Source organism: Seriola dumerili, unplaced genomic scaffold (assembly GCF_002260705.1).
Source record: "Seriola dumerili isolate Sdu_G_001 unplaced genomic scaffold, Sdu_1.0 BDQW01000226.1, whole genome shotgun sequence".
Taxonomy (NCBI): Eukaryota; Metazoa; Chordata; class Actinopteri; order Carangiformes; family Carangidae; genus Seriola; species Seriola dumerili.
The window spans coordinates 2,356,555-2,382,376 of NW_019174481.1; the positions used below are offsets into that span (position 1 = coordinate 2,356,555).

General features: G+C 40.1%; 1 protein-coding gene across 4 annotated transcripts in view; it reads left to right on the forward strand.

Annotated features, from left to right (window-relative positions):
• The first annotated feature begins 469 nt into the window (after positions 1-469).
• The window catches only part of LOC111228960 (F-box-like/WD repeat-containing protein TBL1XR1), a 29,292-nt gene continuing 3,939 nt past the window's right edge, over positions 470-25,822 (forward strand). Inside the window, exons 1-15 of one of the 4 annotated variants that reach the window (XM_022755086.1) lie at positions 470-623; positions 2,808-2,874; positions 5,900-6,003; positions 6,129-6,274; positions 6,470-6,689; positions 8,597-8,729; positions 10,294-10,435; positions 10,869-10,932; positions 11,028-11,125; positions 12,673-12,733; positions 13,141-13,262; positions 13,616-13,690; positions 13,846-13,973; positions 14,957-15,122; positions 15,238-15,339. In XM_022755086.1, the coding sequence (XP_022610807.1) occupies positions 5,946-6,003; positions 6,129-6,274; positions 6,470-6,689; positions 8,597-8,729; positions 10,294-10,435; positions 10,869-10,932; positions 11,028-11,125; positions 12,673-12,733; positions 13,141-13,262; positions 13,616-13,690; positions 13,846-13,973; positions 14,957-15,122; positions 15,238-15,339 (1,515 nt within the window). In that variant the 5' untranslated portion in view covers positions 470-623; positions 2,808-2,874; positions 5,900-5,945. Of the gene's footprint in view, positions 624-892; positions 1,070-2,807; positions 2,875-5,899; positions 6,004-6,128; positions 6,275-6,469; positions 6,690-8,596; positions 8,730-10,293; positions 10,436-10,868; positions 10,933-11,027; positions 11,126-12,672; positions 12,734-13,140; positions 13,263-13,615; positions 13,691-13,845; positions 13,978-14,956; positions 15,123-15,237; positions 15,340-25,822 lie in introns of those variants that run through there. The other 3 variants (XM_022755085.1, XM_022755083.1, XM_022755087.1) reach the window with 3 other exon arrangements.

A 25,822-nucleotide genomic window follows, 5' to 3' on the forward strand; every position in this document is an offset into this window, starting at 1 on the left:
GGATTTCATGATATGTCATCATCTCACAAAGGAAAAGGCTAAGACAGTGTAGCCACTTAAATGGGGACAGTCAGCGATGACAGCCAAACAAGATGCACTGTGGATTTTGACAGTGAGCATCCAGTTTTTACTCAAGTAAATCCTTGAAATTTCATAAATCTTGCAGCATGAATGCTTTCAGGCTATCATCTTCACTGATTACATTGGGGAAATTAATAATATTATGGATTATGTATACAGCTAAAAAAAAATGTGTAAAACACAGATTGCACTGATGATGTAAGCTTGTTGTTGACTTTCCCAGTCTGAATGACTGAGCAAAGGATAGGGGGTGGGGTGTCATTAATCCATGGCTAGTGATGACCAGACAAGCAAAAAAGAGGTGTAGTGGGGGATGGGCGAGGACACTCTTGTTGTGACTGGTGCTTGGCTGCGGTACAAACTTCCAGAGGCCTAGGCATTTTTTTCTTTCCCTTCTCATTGGTCGGTTTCAGTGAGGAAATGTGGCTCCATTTTGCTGTGAAAACGTCAAACGGACCAGGAGTTAAAATTTAATCAACGCTGGATCACGGCTTTCAACTTTAATAAACCACGACGTGTTGTTTGCGCTTTTGGAAAAATAGGTTAGTTGTCTATATAGCATTATATCCTAGCGCCACTTGGTAGAAATGTGAAATAACGCTGTTGATAAGTAGGCATCTGTTGGCTACTATTCTTACATAAGTTACCAACCCCACTCTGCCGTAGACGATGGAGGATACGGTGAATGCACTGTCCATTGTCGTCGTCACGGGTTAATCGTTATATTGCGCTTTAGCGAGTAGAGCTTTGAAATAACAGTAGTTACAGGCAGCTCATTTTTGCATGTCAGGTCACTCCACTGTGTCGAATGTCTGAAGCCGTTGCTGGCTTCTTACCGCCTGGCTTTAGCTTTAATATTATAACCTAACGATAGTTAATATATGTGCGAAAACCATCTGTCTTGCAGTCGATTAAATAGATAACATGGTCTGACTTGAACACAAGAGCTGTGGAAGATATCGGCAATTGAAAGGTTATATCCAAGTAGGTACGAGATTATAGCAACACTGTCATTAGCATAGCATGCTAGCGTTAGCTACCGCGCTAGTCTGTCTCGGTTTGGACCGATAGCGACGGGCTGACGATCTCACTGTACTCATCAGAAATGCTATTTTAAAGAAGCTAACTTAACGTTTTGGGGTGTTGTCTAAAAAACTTAAACTATGAAACGCTTAACTGTAATGTTTGGTAGCTAACTGTAATGTTTGGTAGCTTACTGTTGGTGTCCTGTTTCAAATTAACGAAATCTTAGACCGCCTTGCCTGAGTGGCATGTGGGGTGACGGGTACGGCCGCCGCCAAGGCAAAATTAATGTTAGCTCGCCATTAGCCAGGGTGCTAACGTTGACTAGCTCATGGCAGTGTCTTAAATCGGTTTGAAATGTAAAGTTCCCTATTACATAAGTTGGCGAGGTAAAAAAAAAGACGCAAGTACCAAGTGTTTACTTGACAATCACTTAGAATAAGTTCTGATAAAGCCCGTTCCCATTTCCCCTGTACATCCACTTAGTGACCCATGACATGTGGGCAATTGTCAGCCTACTGTTAACATTACATCTTTAATGAGTTAGATTAAACGATTACTACATTTAATTGACATGGCACTGCGGCATATTTCAGTGTTCCACAAACAGGAGTGGACATTTGATTCAGGCTTGTCTTATAGAAATAAAGTGCATTTTGAGTCATTCATCGATACAAACTGTGCCACAAATCTGGCGGCTGCCTGCTTCAGATAGCGTGTCGGTTAATGCACGCACTGTAGTTTGTTCAGCCCATTCACTCGCTACCGTGTGTGGGGGGGATGGGCAATGTATTTCCGCTAGTAGTTTACCATGCTATCTTGCTAATTAGCTACCGGCAGATTAACATGGTGACATAACTTGTATGTATTTAACTTGCACGAAATAAGTGTGAGCTGAGAAGGACCTGCAACCACACACACTGAAATGGCGATAAAAACAAAATCTGAAAGATGCAGCTATATGAAACTACGTTAAAAAAAAAAAACACCACCTCAGCCACCTGTTTATGAACCAGTACCAGTGAGCTGTTGGCTAAGTGGATATTGTAGGAGGCAAGCATCTCAAACATGTCTTACTAAATTCAATTCACAATGACATGTCTGTGTTTCATTTACTTAATACAATACATAAGCACACTCCCCTTTAATTAGAGTTCTTCAGGGATAGTTGTACCATGCATAGCACAATCCACTGGCTGTTCTGGCTTTTTACATTGCTGACCCAGTTTCTCTCATTGTTCGGTGACACGCCCCTTTGTACATAACACTTTCCCTGGCTGCCTTTTCACCCACTCTCTGACACACTGCTGCTAAAATGTCCATTCTAATTAAGGTAATTTGTCACAGCACTGATAGAGAAACACTGTTATCTGTGAATACTATGGCAAGGCCTGTGTGGTTCGTGTGCTGCTTGCTGCTACACGTTACTTTATACATAACTTTGGGGAAGATTACTAAACTACAGTACATGATAGGAGATGGTCTGAAGTGTATAAAGCAACAAGCAGAATATTGAATGGGATTAATAAGTTTTATTTTTCTTGTTTGCCAAATTATTGATAGGGATACTACAATGCATGATACAGAATATTGAAACATTTTGAGAACAAGTGATTTCAGCCTGGAGAAACAGTATAATCTATCATTTATATAATTTAGATATGATGACAATCTGTGATTCATTTTCTGTCTATTTCTCTCAGGGACTGAAAGTTCTTGCTGGGGACAACGGAGATATGATGCGCCTCTGAAAATACCTTGCTCACATGGGTAGTGTATCTTGTTTCTGTTCCATATCCAAAATTTGGTTCACCTCTTTTTATGGCTGCACACATTTATTGAGGTCTGGAAGATCACTTCACTATAGCAAAGTGTCAGGAGTCCTATAGAGATGGCAATTTAACTATCTATTCAACCAGTGGTAGGATGGTATACAGAAATGACTCAGACAAGACCAACTGTTAGTATTATGCATGCCCCAATAATGGCTAAGAACATACAAATTTTTAACCTTAAAATATACCTAAAATAACCCAATTGTTAACATAGCTGTTGCAGTAATCAAGTGCTTTAATCAATGACAACTAATGTAAGTGTAATGAATATCCTGCGTGCTTGTTGTTTCAACAATGAACCGAATTTTAGTGTTGGAGAGGTGGTTGTTGTGGCTTCAGAGAAGAGAGATATCAGTAAAGGCCATACAACATTATTTGCATTCATTGTTGTTTTGAAATCATGATATTGGTCTGAGTTGTGGTATTATTATTGTGATTCCGCAGCTAAATTGCTGTACACTGCCCAAGGTTTGGTGGAGTGTGGCACTGGGTCAGTACACATGTTGAAATTATTGCTGAGCATGTACTGCATGTTCAGAACTCAGGTGTGTAATAATGGAAACAATTGCTTTGAATCAAATAAAACATTGGTTAAGAGTGTGCAGTACAGTACTTCCCACAGAATTAGATTCTACTTGTTGCGATAGCTGACCACTGGGCTTTCTCAAATTAATTATCAAATATTCCCATATATAAGATACTCTATTGCAAATATTATAATATATAAATATAAGTACTTTATGACAAATAAATAGCTGAACAATGCAGCGTACAGTGTAATTTCTTCACGTCATGCCCAGCCCCGGCATGCAGCACACTCTGCACACCCTGAAAGACAGGCACACAGACAGATCCATTGTTGATGTATGGGAAACACTGCTGTAATACTTTTTTGAAAGAGCACCAATTGAAGGTCCACAGTGGGTTTTGGTGGACTGTTTTGTTTGTACACTTAACTCATTTGCATGTTGTCTTTTACACCTGTGCAAATTATTTGAAACATTTGGTGGATGGCCATTGTAAGTCCATCAGTATGACTTGTTGAAGGTCCTGTCCAGGGATAAACGAGGCTGAAACGGGGAAGGGAAGTGAAAGCACAATGTAGCATAGAAAGCAACTAGTACTCTCATTTATAACTAATAAGATTTAAATTTCTTATGATAAAGAATCATAGGCTTCCAACTGCTGGAAAAGTGAACTTGAAGTTAGAAAGTGACAATGGCCTTTTTATTTTTATGTAGACAGGACATTGTGCCATTGCATTTTGAGATTATTTTCCATTAAATATTGAAATTTGTAAATAACTGTTTTGGCATGCCTGGCTGAGTGGCACTAACCATGGTACTGAAACTAGGATTTAGCCTAATCGTAGCATGTTAAATTAGCATCAAGCCTGGTGTATTTATGAGTTTCAACCATGAACTATTAAGTTGATAAGCTTTTAAGTGTGATCCCATAAACTTTAAAGATAACGAAGAGATTCTTGGAACAATTTGCTTGTTGCATAGACCATCTTTCATGTAATTAGCTACTAATTAGACTGTCTAATCCTTTCTCATGAAACATACAACTGAATATCTTGTAACATGATGAGACTCAGTCAGCTAAGAATGGGTCATTTTCATGTTGACCTCCTCAGTCTTGTGAGTAGCTAGATTGCTCCCCCAGAGAAAGAAACACAGCTTGATAAAGCTGATGATCAGCCCTGATGTTCATAAAACATTCAAATATTGGACACAATGCCAGCGAGATGAATTGGTTGACCTATTCTTGTAACTGTGCTCTGACCCTGTTCACTGCTTTCAGACTTGCATATTAATGTAATTTTGCTGGCACCCTTTGAAAGCAGGTTAATATCCGATAAGCACAAGTGTTATATCAACATGATTGTAGTGCACCGTAACCATACTGAACCTTAAAGAAAATAATGGAAAAACACAGTGTGCTCTAGCAGCCTGAGTAAAGTAGTGGTGCACCCACTTGAATGTGAAAGTGGTCTCAGACTTTTGGACCCTACTGTATATATAAAGTAAGTATGTTCTTTCTATGTTGAAAGATTGTCATTCATTGTTTGTTTCACCCTGAATAGAAGCTCAATCTGTTAGATATTGTGGTTGTATCAAGCCATTTGCTAAGTGCTAGTGGTAGTGCTTCATTGTGAGAAACATTAGCCATCATGACTTGTGACCACCTTGTTAGGGATTGCTGAAGGGTTTCTACTAGATTCAAGGCCTCTTGGTTCAGTTGGTCTTGGACCTCAGCCTCTGGGATGCAGCAGGAGACATGTTGACTTTTTCAGACGGCTGGCATGATGGAAACAGGAGAGGTTCTGTCCCTCATCCAGACCCCTTGTTTATTTCCACAGTCTCGTTTAAACAGTGCGGGTTCCGCATGAATAAATATGGAGGCCGGACACAAGAACTGTACAATCTGTTATTGCTGAGGTTTAAAGCCCATCTATTCCAGACGTTTTGGTCCAAAATACCCCGCCTACCTTGTGAAGACGGCTGGTAATTATTTCCAGTTGTAGGTTAATGAATGGAAACTTGTGCCCTGCTTAGAGCCAGGAGGCTTCTGCAGCCACCAAAGATAGAGAGGAACGAGACATCATTGTTTATCAAATGGCAGATCACAGTTTGCCTACTTCCCTCTTCTAAAGTTGCAAGATCTAGGTCAAGCAAGGTGATGTCTTTTCTAACCTCTTCCTCTTCTCGGTTTTCATTGTGTGTGCCAGTTTGGAATTAAGCTTGTAGTGTAACACCACCCTCGGTGTAAGTGTGTGTCAGGTCTCTTTTACACCTGGATCTGTGAAATAACATGTCCTCTTACTTGTTACTATCCATTTATGTTTCTGTGGGATGTTAATGCATGTGAGCGATGGAGATACTTTCAGGATACAAGTAAAAGCTCCTCTCAGCTCATTTCTGTGATGTGTAATACTCTGTGGTTTGCTTTTACAGGCTCCTATCCTGTGCTGACCCAATGGTTTAATCACCAGGACTAAAAATGAGCATAAGCAGTGATGAGGTCAATTTCCTGGTTTACAGATACCTGCAAGAGTCAGGTAAGTGTGACAGATTTTATTTACTAAATTACTAATTATTTAAAATCTAAAATTTTACACTGCTGCTGTTGACACTCTGCTATTGAACTTTGACTCTTATTTCCAAATGATTGTGCCTCTTCCAGGCTTCTCCCACTCAGCGTTCACCTTTGGCATAGAGAGCCACATCAGCCAGTCCAACATCAATGGAGCCCTGGTGCCCCCTGCTGCCCTCATCTCCATCATCCAGAAGGGCCTGCAGTATGTTGAGGCAGAAGTCAGCATCAATGAGGTCAGGGTCCATCTTTACACCATCAACTGCTATTTAGTGTATCCCTAAAATAAATTGGCAAGAACTGCACAGTCAGCTTTATGTTTTGACTCAGGTGTTCCTGTTGGCTTATATGTTGGAGAATATTTTTTCAATGATATCCATTATTAACATAAGGAAAGTGTGGTTATATAAAGTTTTGTGTTTTCTGCGTAGGACGGGACCTTATTTGACGGGCGGCCCATTGAGTCGCTGTCTTTAATCGATGCCGTGATGCCAGATGTGGTCCAGACCAGACAGCAGGCCTACAGGGACAAACTGGCCCAGCAGCAGCAGGCGGCGGCAGGCAGCGGCAGCAGCACAGGACCCCAAGGAAGCACGAAAAACGGAGAGGGCGCTGCCAACGGGGAGGAAAATGGATCCCACGCCTTAGCCAGTAAGCTAGCTCATGGTTGTTCAGTCTCTGAATCAACTCTTTAACAAACAGCTGTGTTTTTTTGTGTTTGGGTGAAAAAAAAATGTTTGGCCACACTGCAGGAATTTATTTTCATAATCTTCTGCAGGATGCTTGGATATAATAATATTAAAGAGTGAAAGATGCTGTGTAAGCTTTTTATCAGCTCTTTATCAGGCTCACTGTATTATTGTCCCCTTTCACTTGAAAGTCTGACACAGTTATATAAAAGCTGTAATTTTGGATGATACCACAGCAGAAAGTTGGCACATTTCTATAATAATAATAATATAAGTCCAAAATAATAAACAAAACAAATGTATGGCTTGGTGGTATGACCTAAATATCTACCACAGTAAATTTATTTCAAAGTAATGATATATATCGTGGTATAGAATTATGTCCCTAGTAAAGGAAAACTACTGCTTAATTCATGAGTTCAATGTTACATGGCTAACCTAACCCTTTGTTAACCAGTTCGTGAGGGGAAACCTGTTTATGTGTGTGTGTGTGTGTGTGTGTGTGTGTGTGTGTGTGTGTGTGTGTGTGGCCTCGCCTCTGCCTCTGCCTGTGAGTATGATTTGTTCCCTCTTTCTGATGACAACTGCGATACAACTTTAGGATTCTGTCTGGTGTGAAATGTTGCCTACTTGGTATAACATAAAGCTACTCTGGAGTTTTCCTTAAACCTGCACGTGCTTCCACATGGTTTTGTTCTGTCTGTGTCTTCATGTCTGTTCTCACCTTTTCCCAGCGTACACAATTGTTTGTTTATTTTAGCGTAGGAGGAAAAATGTGGTCTGGTTGTTGTCCCTCAAACCCTCTTTTTCCCAACAATGATAACACCCCAGGCCTTAGAATCAAATTTAGATTGCTGCTGAGGGGTAGATTCAGGTTCTCACTGACAAAAGATGAGTCCACATTAGTGTACTCACTTACAGTATCTAGCATTGGTTGGTTACTTGTATTTTACACTCAGTGCCCACCTTATGGACAAGCTTTGTTTGGTACAAACACTCCTGGCCTTTCAAGAACAGCACAGCCTGCCCTTTAATTCCACTGCTGTCAGCTGTTCAAGCTGGTGTTCATTCAGTGCAGTGCCGTTTACTTGACACATGAAACACTGGCATCGCCATTCTACTTGAATTAACAACATCAGACGATGAAGTACATGTGCTGCTGTGAGACTGGAGGTTCCTTGGAAATGAGATGATGCCAAATGTTTAAATGGATCCGGTTTGCTTGCTGGTTGTTCATATGCAGAGCATTCAGAAAGTATTCATATCCCTTCAATTTTTTTTATTTTTTTTTTACATTTTGTAATGTTGCAGCCTTATGCTAAAATTGAAAAATAAATCCTTTTCCCCTCATCAATCTACTCTCACTGCACTATAATGAAGTGAAAACAGAATTTTAGAAGTTTTTGCTAATTTATTAAAAGCTCAGGTGACTCTCATTTCTCGTGACATCTGTCTAAGGTCTCACAGCTGATGATGCATTTCAGAGCAAAAAGAGGAGGTGGAAGGAACTGCCTGCAGAGCTTAGAGACAGGATTGTGTCAAGGCACAGATCTGGGGAAGGATACAAAAAAAAAAATTCTGCTGCACATAAGGTTCACAAGAGCACAGAGGCCTCCAAATTTCTTAAATGGAAAAAGTTTGGAACAAGCAGGACTCTTCTTAGAACTGGGCGCTTGGCTAAACAGAGAGATTGAGGGAGAAGGGCCTTGGTAGGAGAGGTGACCAAGAACCTGATGGTCACTGGCTGAGAGATCAGATCCTGTGTGGAGATTGAAGAAGCTTCCAGAAGGAAGACAGTAGTTTATGATTACTGTTAATATAAACCTTTAGTTAAAAGGTTTTGTTTGTGCTTCTTACTTCTTCCTGTAGATCACCACTCAGAGATGATGGAGGTGGATAGGGACGTGGAGATCCCCCAGAGTAAAGCCATGGTCCTGAGGGGCCATGAGTCCGAAGTTTTTATCTGCGCCTGGAACCCAGTGAACGACCTCCTCGCCTCTGGGTCAGTATCAGCACATCATCTCTCTCTGTCCACAGCTTTCACTGCTCATGCAGTGTCAAGAGTAATAGTGGTCATTGGTCAATGGTAAAAGTGTCATTCTCACTTGGACACTGAAGTCATGTAGTGCATTAGTTTATTTTAATACACCAATCACATTATTATCGATAGAGTCTTACATTTAATACAAGTCCTTTTTGTGTCCCACACGAGGTTGAGTTAATTAAAGACAAATTCAATGTCTCTTATTTGTCAGCCAATTAATTTTTAAAACATAATTAGACAATTGTAAATCAGGTTAAGAATTAACCTTGTCTTGTTCAGGGGAAACTTGTGATATATGAGAAGAGTTGTTTTTTTTCAAAGTCCCACCTCATTTATCACCGTTGAAGAACTCTTTGTTGACAGGAGTCATTGTTTTTCCAGTGTCATTATCCCTCCCCAGATGAATGCAGTCACGCAGAAGATTCTCTGACAATGTAGTGTTTATTAAAGAGCAAATCCTATTTCTGAATATGCTTGTGAAGTTGGGAGTGACAAATTTTCCAGTAACAGTGACTGACTAAAGGCTTGTTGCCCGTAAAGAACAACAAATTAACTGATTCATTACTACACAAACAGCCCCTATTGATTGATTGCATTTTAACATGTTCTCATCTAAACGCACAGCTTTCTTAGTCTTCAGTTTAAACAAACCCTCTCATTGAATCAACTATCTCCTTTGATGATGTTATGCGTTTACATCTCCACCCGCTCTTCCCACTGTGTTTGTCAACATTGCTCAGGGGAGATCCCTCAAGCAAAACATGTGATTGGACAAGATGCACCGGCTGGTCTGATCATGATTCTCTGCACGGAAGATAATGAAATTCTAAATACCCATCCCAGGACAAGCTTTGTCCAACTGTAAAATGGCCCCTACCCTGAGCCATAACATTAATGTCCTTTACAGCACATGGACCGATTCCCTGATCAGTGGGGAGAAGTGATTCAACTTTCACTAAACAAAAAAAAAAGGATCAGAGTGATTCGTCATCTTCCTAAAATCCCATTCGACTTAGTTTAGTGTTCATTTATAAAAGTAGTAAACCAAACAGAGGTGAGCATCCAGCTGGATACATATACTGTGTGTTCACCAAAGTACTGCTCCTAATCATGGGCACACCTCTTAAAATTAAAGGAAATTGGAGAGAAATGCAGTTATTCAGGCACAGTCCTGTAATATCAGAGCAAATATCCACACAAACGAAATCAAAGTCACTGAGTTTTGTGCTTGTAAAATTTCTTTCTCCTTTTTCCTCAACAGATGATGTGAAAAGGTTTAATAGGGTTTTAAAAAGATTTCGGATTTGATACTGGGTTCAGGTTCGATAAAATGCCTTAAAACCCCAACCCTACTCGAGCGACGATGGTCAGTTTCATACAATTTTCATTACTGATTTTAAAAGTCAAAGCCAAGTTATGGTGCCTAATGTAAGGTTGTCTGTGTGTCTCTGTGTGTGTGTGTGTGTGTGTGTGTGTGTGTGTGTGTGTGTGTGTGTGTGTGTGTGTGTGATGACTCGGGCAGGTCTGGGGACTCAACAGCACGGATCTGGAACCTAAGTGAGAACAGCACAGGCGGATCCACCCAGCTGGTTCTGAGGCACTGCATACGGGAAGGGGGCCAGGACGTACCCAGCAACAAAGACGTCACCTCACTAGACTGGAATGTGAGTGTGTGTGTGTGTGTGTGTGTGTGGTTGCACAGTATGATTGTGTGCGTCTGTTCCACTGAGTGCAGTTTTAGTAATCTAATCTAGTGCTGTGTGTGTGTGCATGCCTGTGGCCACTACTTCTGCTAGAGGCATTCCTTCCAACCAGATATATGGGGGCGAGTCATTCCCACAGGGGGAACAGGCCTTTTATGCTGCTCAGCTGCAACCTATTTTTTCCCTGAGTAGTACAAGTCGATGCACAACACCAAATTTGCACTAATAATTTATGTCATAAACTATTTATTACTCAGTATGAGCCTCATTAATGAAGAAAGTGGAATTTACTTGCAAAATATGGAAAAATTATGAACCAAAATATACAAATGAAATTTAGAATTATTTAATGCAACTTGCTGCAACTAATAAGAATCATTTCTGTCTCTTTCAGAGTGAGGGAACGTTGCTAGCAACAGGCTCATACGATGGGTTTGCTAGAATATGGACAAAAGATGGTAAGACTCTCAAGCTTGTACTACAAATATGAATGGATGGTGAAATGTTTCTCCTCTCTTTCTAAGCTCTGGTGGGTTTTTTTTTATGTTTTCAGGTAACTTGGCCAGTACATTGGGTCAACATAAAGGTCCTATATTTGCACTCAAGTGGAATAAGAAAGGAAACTTCATCCTCAGTGCTGGTGTAGACAAGGTAAAGCATATGGATTGATTTGAGCTGCGGTTTTTTCCCAAAATGCAGACATTTCTTGAAATATTGGTTTGTCAGTTTTATCCCTTTGGAGCCCCCTGAAATATTATCATCACTATCTTAAGCCCCATTCAGACAGGATTAACATTAGAGGGGGAGGTGGGGAAGAAAATATTCACAGTGCTCCTTAGTAAGTTAACTCTTCATTCCGGACGGCATTTTAACCAGTAGGAAATTACAGGATATGATCTGTGATAGACATGGACATATCTTTGGACAAAGACAAAAGCCTCATCACGGAGAGTTGAAGAGGGCGTGGAGAGACATGATGCTAATTCATGCAGCACATGAATGAAGTGCATATTGATATCATTCAGCATTACTTACACTTATGTCCATCGCAAATAAAGTTCCATAAATCTTCTTATAAATCATAGATAGATAGACATAGATAAAAGACTCTACAGAACTTGCCATTGAGAAAAAAAAAAAACTCAGATATTCTCAACTCATTTAAAGTCACTGACCAGCCCAGGTAATGTTAAAATCACCCCACCTCCTCTAGAGAAATAAATCCAGTCCGAATGGAGCTTTTCTGTGATATATTTCCTATAGTTGACCAGTTTGAAAGGAGGGTTGAAGTAGTTCAGAAATGTGTGATGGATTAATTAGGTTGGTGTCGTCTGTGGAGCACATGATCACTGTCAAAGATGAATAGTTTTCCAATTAGTAACAGTTTCCTGGGATGTTAAAAAGCTTTTCATGGGTCTTTCATTTTTGTTGGGTCACTGTTTGCTCTTGAGGATTAGAGAGTTGGAAAAATTTGGCAGACCAAGCAGTATTTTAACAGTTAATGCGCATTGGATGTATTCTAAAATGAAGTTGTGGATTTTAGGTTGCTTTTAGTACTGAAACATTCAGTCAGTCAATTACTTGGTTGGTTCCAGCTTCTAAAAAAGAATTTGTTGTATTTCTGTGTTTTATATCATTGTAAATTGAATGTATTGAATTGAATTGAAATCAAATGAATTGGGCTGGACAGAACAAGCAATGTGATGGCATCACTTTGGGCTCTGATAGACGACAAGCAGATAAATAGTAATAATCAACAATGAAAATGGTAATAAGTTACAGCCATAGTTTCTTTATGATGAATTACAATGATCTACCAACATTAGTTATGGAGAGGCACAACATATAAATGGCATGCATGTCAACCATGCACAAGCCTGTGCAGATATCGTGCACTGCCCTCAGTATGTAACTGTATGTAAGGGTCTGTTTACAGTTCACAAATGTAAAGGGCTGATAGGTGAGCCAGATGCATTCCCAGCAAACATCAGATGCTCTCATCCTGTCACCAAACCACAACAAACAACTGTTTATGGACATTGTACAACATTGCCATCTAGTGTACTTAAGTGTAATAACATACACGGTGTCACCTTCAGCATACATATTAATGCCCAAGTGCTGTCGTCTTGCAGGTATAAAAAGGCCTGAGGTGTGTATAATGTGTATAAATAATGAAAATCTCTTCCTTCACACAGACCACAATTATTTGGGACGCACACACGGGAGAGGCAAAGCAACAATTTCCTTTCCACTCGGGTGAGTGACAGGAGTCAGCTGGATTATTCCACATGACTTTTAATGCACTAGTTTCTGTTTTAGACAGATGTTACCTTTTGCTGAACTGCAGTCAGACCATAATGATAATAAAATTCCTTATTTTCTGGCATTAAATCTTAACCCATTTTCCACAACAGCTCTGAATTGTGACAGTGTGACAGTAATAGACCAAACCTTCAAATGAATGTGCAAACTTTATGTTATGGTTATACATTTTTAGTACTATGCTTTAGTTTTAAAACTATCTGCACAGTCAATAGTTAATTCAGATGAAGTGTGGCAATGAGAAATATATTCAGACCATCATACTGCTGTTGTCGTCTCATGTCCTGCCTGCATATCTGACTGCTGCAGCAGCCCTAAGCTCCGTCTCTGCCTCCCAACAGCACCTGCTCTGGACGTAGACTGGCAGAGCAACAACACGTTTGCCTCCTGTAGCACAGACATGTGCATCCATGTGTGTAAGCTGGGTCAGGACAGACCTGTCAAGACCTTTCAGGGACACACGGTAAGACGTGGATCTTTTGTGTCTGTGCTGCTTTCTCACAGGGAGGGAAATGAGAAGCCATACACAAACCAAACACACCACTGTTAGATAATATGAAGCGTGGCGAAGGACCACTGTAGGTGCATTCAGAAAAACTCAACCCACTTGTTAAAAATCCCCCTCACATCTGTGACAAGCTGACAAACGTTGGACACAGTTTTATAAATCAGTTATTGGGATGCATGGAGACACTGTATATTGATGTGTGAGCATCGAAACAAAATGCACATTGTTTCTAAATTGTCTGTTGCCTGTGCACATCAGTCACATTTGCACCTTTGTTTTATTTCTAACCCCTATCTCTCTCGCTGTAGAATGAGGTGAACGCCATTAAGTGGGATCCCACTGGCAGCTTGCTGGCCTCCTGCTCCGATGACATGACTCTCAAGGTCAGTTCACACAACACACAAATGCAGTGTATGTCACCTAATGGCCAAAAAAAAGGCATAAAACTGGCCTTAATCAGACACATTTTTAAAGAAAAGTGTTGTACCTTGTGTTACCAGTGATTTTTTTTTAATCGCTTCCTTCCTTTCTGGCATAGATCTGGAGTATGAAGCAGGACTCATGTGTCCATGACCTTCAGGCCCACAGCAAAGAAATCTACACCATCAAGTGGAGCCCCACAGGCCCCGGGACCAACAACCCCAGCGCCAACCTCATGTTGGCCAGGTAAGAGTGTAAAGCTGCACCTGAACACCAGCTTCAGTTACAGGAGATTTTATCTCTTTGTGTCATTTGATTGCTACAGTGTAGTTTTGTATTTATAGGTGCAAGATGACAGTGTTTATACAATCCTATCTCAAATTAGGAAAATGAAAAACAGCAGTGTCTTGATATTTTCTCATAATTATGAGGCGATACTCAATCAGGCGGATACTCAATAGTTTATTCAGGTGGGGTGGACCAGTGCTTTACTCTGCTGTGTAGCACATTCTTGTTCTTTTGTTCAATGGGGCATAAAGTGTGTAAAATATTGAACAACTTGTATAAGTTTTCTGACCTCTAATCAGATTTTGGTCGCAGTCTCATTCCTTGAATGAACCTCATCAATAAAATATCTGACAATGATCTCAGGGCTGCGACCTGTAATATGCAGGTTTAACGTGCCGTAATAAGGTTTGCCTGGGCTGAATACTGACATCTCGAGAGACGGTTCTGGTACCTGAGCTGTGTTTTAAGCTGCAGGCTGAGTCACCACATGGCTACCTTAAATGATTTTCAGATGAACCTTATGCTGCAGTGACTCAACTGATCCTGTGGAAATCACAGGGTCAGACAGGCCAGAGTGGGCTTTCCACCTCAACAGCCTACAGTCCTCAAGCGCCTATGTGGACCTGGCAATGCCATCCACTGTGTACTACTCAGTGTGTCATTTTGTCCTTCCATGAAATGCACCTCTCAAATCAATAATTGTAATTACTTATAAGGATTTTTTTTTATCTGAATTAGGAAATAGTTGATATGAGTGACGATATTTTCTCAGGTGAACATAATATTTTTGCATAGACAACTTGTTAAATAGCTTGTTTCAATTGATTAGTAGCTGTCATATCCAGTTGACATACAGTATTTTACAGCCGTGGTACATGGCACTTTATTATTATGCTCCTTCACTCTTTGACACCAAGCTCACATCGCATCCCTCTCCCTAGCGCATCATTTGACTCAACAGTGCGTCTGTGGGACGTAGAGCGTGGGGTGTGTATCCACACACTGACCCGCCACCAGGAGCCCGTCTACAGCGTGGCTTTCAGCCCTGATGGCAGGCACCTCGCCAGCGGCTCTTTTGATAAGTGTGTCCACATCTGGAACACTCAGGTCTGGAATGACAACCAATAACCACATATACACTAATAAACTTTGTGTTAAGTCTACACAAATACGAAAAAGAAGTTGCTTGCCATTTCTAAGATGTGTGTACGTGTTTCTTCAGACTGGTGCTTTAGTCCACAGCTACCGGGGGACAGGAGGGATCTTTGAGGTGTGCTGGAACGCCACAGGGGACAAAGTAGGAGCCAGCGCGTCAGATGGATCGGTGAGTTGTGCTGCATTGAGTGCTTTGACAGACACACATGAACACACACACACACACACCAGCCGCCCTGGCCTCTGTGTACAACTCTCACACCAGTCTACTGACCTGGGGAATCTGCGGGTCAACCCTGTGTATTAAAGGTTTGACCCGGGTAAGCTGACACCATAAAATGGGGTGATGATGACTTATGATGCGAGGCTTCCCTGTTTCAGTGATCTGGCTTGTACATGTGGCATGTGTGGTGGCGACAAGGTCAGAAAACCAGAATTTGAACACAGCTTTGGTGAAATGTAGCATCAAAAATTGAACAACAGTTGATGTTGCAGTGCCATTATTTAACACTAGATAGAGCCACTGTTGTCTGAAATATTAGTCACTGCTTAGTAAATGAACCATTTGTAAATTGTCAATAGCAAACTAACACCAAAAAACACCATCAAAAGTTTTTAGAAAAAATTAGTGAATTTAGTAGCCGTGCAAGAAGTGCTGTGATCAGGGAGATGACAGCAACACCCCATCAGTCAGGCGTTTCTGGTGGATTGCTAGACAGAAGTATTTAGCACAGTTAAAGGGGATACTGCAGCCACCTGGTTGTTAAGCCACGTAACCACTAAAGGAAGTGCTTAAAAAACAAACAAAAAAAACACACGTTAGCGGTCACAGGTACTGGGAGACTGTCCAGGATAAGAGAATTATATACAGAGACCCTTGAAGAAAAGTTTCAGAAAGTCTGCACCTGTTAGCACTACGAGCAGATATGACAAGAACACATGAGGTGGGTTTTGGGAAACAGCTCTTGAATGTCATTAAGTTGCTGAGCAAAATCTGACGCCTATTGGAAATTGCTCAGAAACCAGGAAATCTCAGTTCATTGATGCCTTTCAGCCCTAAGCTGACTTGAACACTGGAAATGCCTTGCCACTTGGTAGGTTCTGCAAAAATACTGGTTTAAGGAGCTCTGAATATGATGCATTGTTTATTGTCCAATTTCTACTCACTTCTGGACCACAAAGCAGGTGTTCAGAACTTACTTTTAATTATTTGTGTGTTGCCCTAGACAATGTCCAACAAAACTGAAATCTTTTATGATCGGCTGTTGCTTTGGACGGATATAGCATTTTACGCAATATTCAGGGTGCCGTGTCAATGTTGTTGTGTGTGCTTATGTACATGAGTAATTGTACACGAGCTTATGTCATAATGTATTAACAATGAATTATATATTTACAATGCAACTAAAAAAAAATCAAACAAAAACCTAGTAGAAACTTTGTCTTAACAAATAAAGGGAAGCTAATATCTGAAGTTATGATGATAATGAAACTCCTGTCGTGTGTGAGTTAGAGCTACTGATGTGGTAGAAACCAGTAGCGTTGTAGTGTCTACTGTCTGCTAATTCCTGATGTTTTAGGATTTGTATAGCACCTGAGAATGGAGTCGTCTAGCGGAACATGACCGAGCTCGGAATGCCTGTACGAGGGCAAAAATAAAGACGTCTGCATGTCACGCCAAATGCTGAGTGCCATAGATGCAGGCACATAACCAAACCGAGCAGCTCCCTCCTCCTCATGTACACACAAGGGTACTTTCCTAAAGATATAGTAATTAATTAGTACCTGAGAATCCTGACGTGTCAATGCGACATTGATGGGCGATCTGACCTCCACAGACCGCTGGAATGACATCATGACTTGGACTGCGCTTGCAAGTGTACGAACGCCTGCCGCACCAATAAGAAAAGAGCTCCTCCTCTCATGTACACACACCCTCAATAGTATATTGAGTCCGATGTAACCTTGCGTTGCCCCACACCGAGAGAGAAACCATAATCACTCATATCTGACACAACACCAAGCCGCAACAAACACAGGATTCTTCTTGCTTTCTCTTTTTATTCCTTTGTACCAGATTTATAAAGATTTTTGTTCTCTGTTGGTGTGTGCATATTGCATATGTTCAGCATCTGGTGTCCTGTGGACATTTGTTGTTTTGAATTTGGATTTTAACTGTAGGTTTTATATTACATGTGGGTTGGGAGAGAAGGGAGGGGGGGTTGGAGTTGTTTGTCTTTTTACCAATTGGTATTCGAAGCTGTTCATTGGGAGATCCATTCATCTTTTTTCTTGGCACTCTTCAAGGTTTCAAAAATGCAGATGTATAGCTCAGAAGATGAAGTGGTTTTAATAATTTTGTCAACTATTTTTATCGAATAGATTTGCTCCATTTGCCATTTTTAACAAAGTCTAAAGCAGTTAATCAAGGGTGAACTGTCCTTTGTTGTATCAAAATAATAGAGATGTTTCAGGTTTTCAACAATTCATCAGGTTAATATAGAGCTCTAAAGAATTCAAACCTCCAGGCTGAGAGATAATCTGTGTAGCTGTTAAACTCCATGTCAATCTCATGTTCTAAACAGCGTTGCTGGGCAGAAAGACAGTTAATGTGCAGTCAGATTGAGGTTTCCTGTCATAAATGAAGAGAGTGATCCTGGACCTGCGTCCTAGCTCTACGAGTAGAGGCCATGCTTTTATGTGTCAGTAGTGAGAAGATGTAGATAGCAATAGCTTGCTTTCTGAGCGTCAATGAGCTTCTGTGGGGAAAGAGAGAGAGAGAGAGGCGAGAGAGAATATGGGAAAACAAGCCCATAACGGCTTGAATCCATCTGACGTAACAATTAATAGTCATAATTGTGCTTGTATTCCAATGCTTAATGGAATCAGACTAAGTTGGTCTATATTTGCTTGGTCATTAGGCTCAGGACATCATGTGGAGTGCCACTCCCTCTGCAGGCACAGGGTTTTGGATCGCACCTTCGTAAACACAACTCAACATTCGCTCACAATCACGACTGAGACAGTGAAATCGAAAAACCTTGCACACTCAAATCACTTGGTCATGTTGAGCAGACCTTCACAACCAACCGAGTCAGCTTAAAATTCACTCTGTAACGTGTGCAGCCTTTCGTATCCAGTGTTTGACCTAAGTACACTACAGTCGTAATAGTTTGGTTTGTGTTGTTGCCAGAGCATTAACACACATACACACTCTCTGGAGACAGGCTGTGTTCAGGGCCTATTGCACGGAATAGACGGCGCTTTTGTTTGTAGTGTTCAGACACTTGCCTGTTTTTGAGGCAAGTCTATGCTTGTTGTTAAGAGCGCACTCGCAGCATATGACTTATAGTAACATGGTATCTGCATATAAATATTATATATATATAAATATATATCTGTGCTATCACAGGGGATTCTTTTTGTAATGCCACTTGTGTGCTGAGGGTGGATTTTATAGAGTAACTTTTTTGAAGAGACGCTTGAAACTAACAGTATGTGATGTTGCTGTGCATCACCAGGGGTTCGTGACCATGAAGGAATGGTTTTTATAAAATACCATTAAACAGTCATAGCGAATTAAAAACAAAAAGAAGAGCAGCCTTTGAAGGGTCTTTTTTCTCTTGCACTTTAGGCTAAAAATGGAGAAACGGAGGTGTGTTTATTCAAGTCATCATAGCCACACCTAATGTTGAAAATGCTCTTAACGATGAATCAGAATTGATGCAGAAAGTGTGGCGTGAAGTGTTCCAGTGGGGAGACGAGGGGGGAAAGGTGTCTTGTCTCAACTCCTCAAGGTTAGACGAACCAAGCCAACTTCATCTCATAGCCATAACTAACATCTAACGGCTTTGAACACAGACACAGACAACACACAGACACACCACACAGACACACACACACAGACACATAGACACACAAACAGCAGTCAGAAGTTTCAGAGATTTTTGTTCATAGAATGTTGCTCGTTTTTTAAAAAGAAAAAAAAAAAAAAATTTTTTGTACTGAAGCTATAGACTATTTTGAAAGTTTGCTTTAATGCAGTCAGCAGTGATTGGACTGTACCACAAAGACACTATTTCAAATGATGTCTATGACAGTGGAATGGTATTTTATAATGGTTTGTTTTTTAGATGATAAGCTTTTTTACACTGCAGTCAAGCGTGTTTGCTATTTTTTGTTCCTACCGAAGTACTAATGTTGACTCTATCTTTGCTTATGTCGGAGAGCCCTTGAAGGTTTTGTACTTCTCAAATTTTGTAATTCTGATTTATTTGTAGCTATGTACTCAAAATGAACAAAAATATAAAATTTGGATTTAATTTGTTGATGTATTATAACACAGAACATGTAAATACCAATTTGCAGATTTTTTTTTTGTGTTGTCTTTGCCCTCACTATGTTGTATCTTCTTTCTCTCTCAACTCACATGGTTGCTGGTCTGCAGCCTCCTGATCTGACTGTTGTAAAATCAATCAGATCTCAAGGTCTAGAATAAATCTATTTTGATAATATCATCGTGTTTGCATTTGGATTTTCACACTTGTCTGGCTTTGGTTGTTAATTGATTGTTATGGACTACAAGTACCTAAACTACAATCCTTGGCAAACACACTGAGTTCAGACCAGTGTTTTTCACATTTTAATGTTGCGCCTCTCTTCCCTCATCATTCAGCTCAATATCCATCATGACAGAGCAAAAACAGAAATTTGAAATGTGAAAATGTGTAGGAACCTGATCAAGTCAAAATTTTAATTATTTAATTAATTTGTTCAACACTTTGGTTTAAGGCAACATACCTGAAAGGACTAATGACATTCCCCAGCCTCAAGACATACTTTTGCTTAGTGCTAATTTGCAAACATTAGTAAAACAAAGCAAAATTTTATTTATTTGCACCTGAAAAACCTGAGAATTTTTAACAGGAACCCCTGCACACCTGCTTATTCATGCAATTTATCAATCGGCCAATCGTGTGGCAAGCAGTGCAATGCATGAAGTCATGCAGCTACAGGTCTGGAGCATCAGGTAATGATCAATCAAAACATCAGAATAGAGAAAAATGTAATCTCAGTGACTGACTTGACTTTGGCTGCAATGTTTCACACTGAATGTAATGAAAGCTGGGATCAGTTGATGTACACAGAGCTGTTGACTAGAGGGCGCCAATGAATCCAAAGCTGAATGACAACGCTTATGTGAACACAATCACTAATGCGTTTCCCATGGAAAATGTGAAGATGGACGTCAGAAAACATGTAAGTCTAAGAAGGGTGAGCAAAACAATTATAGATGGGATGTCGCAGCATAAAGGAAGACTATTCACCTGAAGTCCGCAGAGTACAGATTGCATCATCTACACGAGAAGTAAGTTAGTCATCCTGAAGAGTCTGTGACAAGACAAATCAGGTGTCAAACTGCATGACAAAGCCTGAAATGTTGAGGCAAGCAATCCTGCCGAGCCGCTAGAGCCACACCCAGTGGGTCAGACATGCAAGGAGAGAAAAACAATCTCATTCAAGTTAGACTAAGGTGTCATTATTTGAAAACCACAGTACAAATAAAAAGGTGTAAAAGGTGTATGGGGGATCTATCTATCTATCTATCTATCTATCTATCTATCTGAATGTACAGTCTGAGTATTGCTGCTGACATCCATGATGGCCACAGTTTACCTCTCCTAATGGCTTACTTCCAGCGTGATAATGCACCATGTCTCAAAAGCAAAGGAGGTCAGTCTTCAGTGGCCTGTGTGATGTGGTAGAACGAGAAATTAGCAGCATGAATGTGCAACTGACAAATCTGCAGAATGCGATGCAGTCATGTAAACGGGGTGTTGATCTCAAAGAAAACTTTTCAACATCTTGTTGCTGCTTTGAGAGCAAAGGGAGGCCTCTAACCAGTATTAGTATTATTCTATAGTTCTTGGTGAGTGTACTTTAAAAGTGAGTTTTGAATACAGGCTGCAAAGACAGTATATTAACGTGTGTTTAACAGCATTTTTTAGTGACTATGTTTAAATTTTATTTGTTGAAGTATAGTCAGTAAATGCTGTTGAGCATGACTTTTAAATGTAAAATATCTGCCTATAATCTAAAAGTCCTATAAATCTATAATTTTACAGTAATTTTTTTTAAAAGGGTAGGTGCCTTTAGAACTGTTGACTCCAAGGATCATTTTTAATGGTTTGGACAATGAAGTTACAATACGTCTATAAAACAAACTGCTGCCACCAACACTTTGTACCTATCAGGTTACTGCATTAATATATTTATCAATATCAATATAAATTTAATCAGTGGACTATGCTGAGTAAAATGTAATAGTGTTAACTTTGACTCTTTGCTCTTTCACTGCTGCTGTTTTTTCATGTGCATTGTCAAAAGATTTATCTTTTCTGGCTGCACTGGATTAAAAATTGGAGGTTTCTGCTCTTTTATTAAGCTGTTTGCCATGGTGAATCATAGTATCAGATCTTCACCTGATGAAGTTTTACATCTCAGGTTTAGTCAACTCAGAAGTTCAGGATTAAATTCGAGTTTTGTTTAACTCACTTTCTATTATAGTCCCCAGGAGAGATTCAATGTGCTTCACATAAAACATATGTATAGTACAGTGGCCACACACACACACACACAAACACACACACCACACACACACACACACACACACACACACACACACACACCACACACACATGACACACACACACACACACACACACACAGACACACACACACACACATATTCAAAAGCATGCAAATGTTTAAACAAACAACCAGAACAATTTGACAACTTTGATTTTTTTTTTTTTTTTTTTTTTTATAAGAAAAAAAAAAAGATACAGTCTGGTGTTGCCGTGCTAACCAAGCCAAACTTAAACCTGCTAAACATCATATGTTTAGCAAAGCATGTTTAGAATTGTCATTGTGGCCGTGTTGCATGCAGATGTTAGCACTTAGCTCAAAGCATTGCTGTGCTTCAGTACAGGCCACACAGCACAGTTAGCAAGGCTGCAGACTCTTTTTCCAAATTATGTGGAACATGAAACTACTGCATTTTTCTGCTGTTACATACTGGAAACTATTGAAGAAGTTCAAACAGGGTAAATATTTTTTGGCCGTTTTGAATTTCATTTCAACTATGAAGCAGAAAATTATACAGGACTCTGTCTTCTGCTTTCCTTCTCTTTGCTCATAGGTTCCTCACTTAAGGCTTTGCAGTTCACTCTACTGTTGTAGCTACCAAGAGAGAAAAAATTAACTGCATGTTGTCACAAAAAAGTTCTGTGTGCACCCATCTCTTTTCTGGACAGTCCGTGTGGTTTCATCCCCAGAAGGGATTCATCTTACTTATGCAATACAAAGCATGCTGGTACTATGGTTTTCATGAAGCATTGGTATCACAGGAAAAAGGCAAGGGACAGTGCACAGAGAATAACCTAGTCACGACAAGCTGGAGGTTGCAACAAGCTTGTTCTAGTTCTAGCGAGTTCAAGTGTGCCAAGATGAAGCACTCAAAACTTGCCTGTTAGTCTTTTCTACAAAAATTATAATAAGAAACAAGAGTAAGCTCTGGATTCAGATTACCCTCTCTGTTTTGTTTCAGGCTTCTTCACTGAAGCTACATTATACATTTATGTCCAAGTACGGCAACTGCAACCCCCACAAACATGGGCATGTCATAAGGCATGACTATGCCCATACATACAGCTTCACATGGGAAGAGAGGCTCAACAAGGAGACAATGCAAAAAAAATTATAGCATATGAAGTAAAACATTGTGATAATACAAACAGTATAGGCTATATATGTAAAAAAAAAAAATACATATGAAAACCTGTTAGAAATTGGAAAAATATCATATAATTGACATATACAGCGGGTAAATAAGTATTGAATTTCGTCAACATTTTCCTCAGTTAATATATTTTTTCTGATGGGGTCTGTATGACCATGAAAATTGTCACCAGATGTCGGTAACAACCCAAGTTATCCAACAACATACAAAGGAAATTCAAAAGCATATGTGTCAAAATTAATTATGTGTAATAAAGTGGAATGACACAGGAATGAAGTATTGAACACATGAAGAAAGGAGGTGCAAAAAGGCACGGAAAGCCAAGAAAACAGCTTTGAAATCTGTCAGTATTTACAAAGCAATCCGGCCCTATCAGTGCCAAATTATATCGCTGTTTTAGTCCCTAATTGAATGGCCTATAAAAGGTTGTTCTCAATTACAAGGTGTCAACAATGGCAATTCCATATGGGTAAAAGTCAAAGAGCTTCTCAGACCTTTACGCAAACTTATTTGTAATTGCAAGCAATACGGGTGGCATTGGTTACAGACATATTCTCTAAACTTCTGAATGTTCCCAAGTGAGCAACCGTGGGGCCGTTACTCACGGAAAGTGGAAAGAACATTAATTTCACCATAAACGCACGACCAGGTGCTCCTTGCACAGATTTCTGACAGAGAGTCAAAAGAATAATCAGAAGAGTTGTCCAAGAGCAACGGACGCACTGGCAGAGGCTTTCCAGAAAGACCTGGAAATTATCAGGTACAGTTGTTTTCAAAGAAAAACAGTAATGTAATGCACTAAACCGTATGGCCCTCTATGCCACGCTCACTGCAGCAAGACTCCATTGTTGAAGAAAAAGCATGTTGAAGCTTCATTTGAAGTTTGCGTGCACAACATTTGGACAGCCTATGAAATACTGGGAGTATAGTCCTGATCAGATGAGTCAAAATTGAACCTCTTTGGATGTCATACATACACCATAGTTTGGGGGAGAAATTGGCACTGCACATCACCGCCAAAATACACTATACCGACAGTGAAGTTTGGAGGAGTGGGAACATCATGGTGTGGGCTGTGACAAATTTTACTTTTCAGTGGTTCGATGTAATATTTGGACAATAAGTTAATTGTTCAGCTGTTAAAATATCCTGTTGTTTTTAAATATCTTTTTCACAAGTGTATAAATACATATATACGATTTTTGTTAACTCCCTAATATCGGTATGCGGCCCGCAAAAATACAATATCGCAACTATCGTAGGGCTCTAGTCATAAGTCATAAAGTAGTAAAGAGCATAAGAAGGTCTATATTAAGGTTTGTTCCGATGGACGATGATTCGGTTGATGCGATGATCATCAGAACGATCCGCCGATTTGGCTCATGTCTTCGCAAATTGTCAAGGTGATATTTGGACTTGTTTTACCATTAATATGGTAACGTCATCTAATCTGTACGCTATTTAAATTAATACTAATTTAAATTTTGCCTGTCACAGTCTAACGTATTAAAACCGATGCTTCACACATGAGCGCCACACATGTGAACACTAGACCGATCAGCTGATTTGGTAGATGAAGCCGCTTGGTTGTGGTAGGAGCTGTTGTGAATTTAAGAGCAAGATAAATATTCACTTGAATACAGGCTGGGATCCTCTAAGTAAAGCCTTTTCAAGCAATTATTGACACTTTTGGTTTCAAACAGTTTGAGGCTGAACCAACCGATCACTGCTGGCAAAACATCTAGACTTGCTATCAATCCCGTGGGAATTTTGAGGTTATCTGTCTGACTTGTCTCTCTCGTCACTTCTGCAATCTCTTATATTTTTTTTATCAAGTTTTGAAGGCAACACCAGCCTGTCCACACATTAATGGCGCAAATGTATTTACCACACTCGAGGCCCTCGCTGCGTTTTCACTGTAGGCAATTGACTCCAATCGAATTTGTACTACTAATTAAACACAGCTCTGTCTAGCCCTCTTGGGCTTCGTTGCACCACTAAAAACAGAACGGTTAAAAAGGAGGTCTACACGCGTGGTTACTGGAAGAAACACCCGAGCCCTGAAAGCAAGGCCTGAGGAGATTGGAGGGCAAATGGTGCAAATCAAAATTCTTGACCGCACTGACTTTCAATGGCACAGGTCCTGTGTTAAAATACACGTGTGCTCTCCCCTTGCTAGATGGCCGGCTCTTCTCTCGGTTATTAGTAACCAATAACACAATCATAGATTTCTTTTTTGATACTGGTAGCTAAACTCAACTCAGGCAGGCAGCCACCTCTTAGCTGCTCGCCCTTTAAGCCCATGACTTTCTAGACTTTTTTCAGTAATAAAATAGGCGGATTAGACTAAAATCACCTCTTTTTTCGCAGCTTCTACAGAACGCAGCAGAGCCATTATATTGAGTCCCTTTTACTCTGCATTTTAACAAAATTCGAGACCTGTCTCTTGAAGGACTGTTGAAGATGGTTTTATCTTCTAAACCTACATCTGTTCTGCTGGATTCTACCAGCTAAGCTCTCAAGACTCTGGCGCAATGCTTGGGAACTTTTCAGTGCTGAACTTATTCATTTATGACTCACTTCTGGCAGCTGTTCCCCAGCAGCTTTAAGCTACTGTTGTTAAGCCTTTACTTAAACACACCTTGATCCAGGATGCTTATAATTATCGACCAGGTTTCTGTCTTTAAAAAGGAAGTTTTTCCTTGCCACTGTCGCCTAGTGCTTGGTCCTCTGTTTAAATAATATTATAACGAGAAGGTTTGAGAATGCCTGCTCGATTTGGAAGTGCTTGTGATAACTATATGTTGTGAATTGGCGCTGTAGAATAAAATTGACTTTTGAAGAGAAAGAA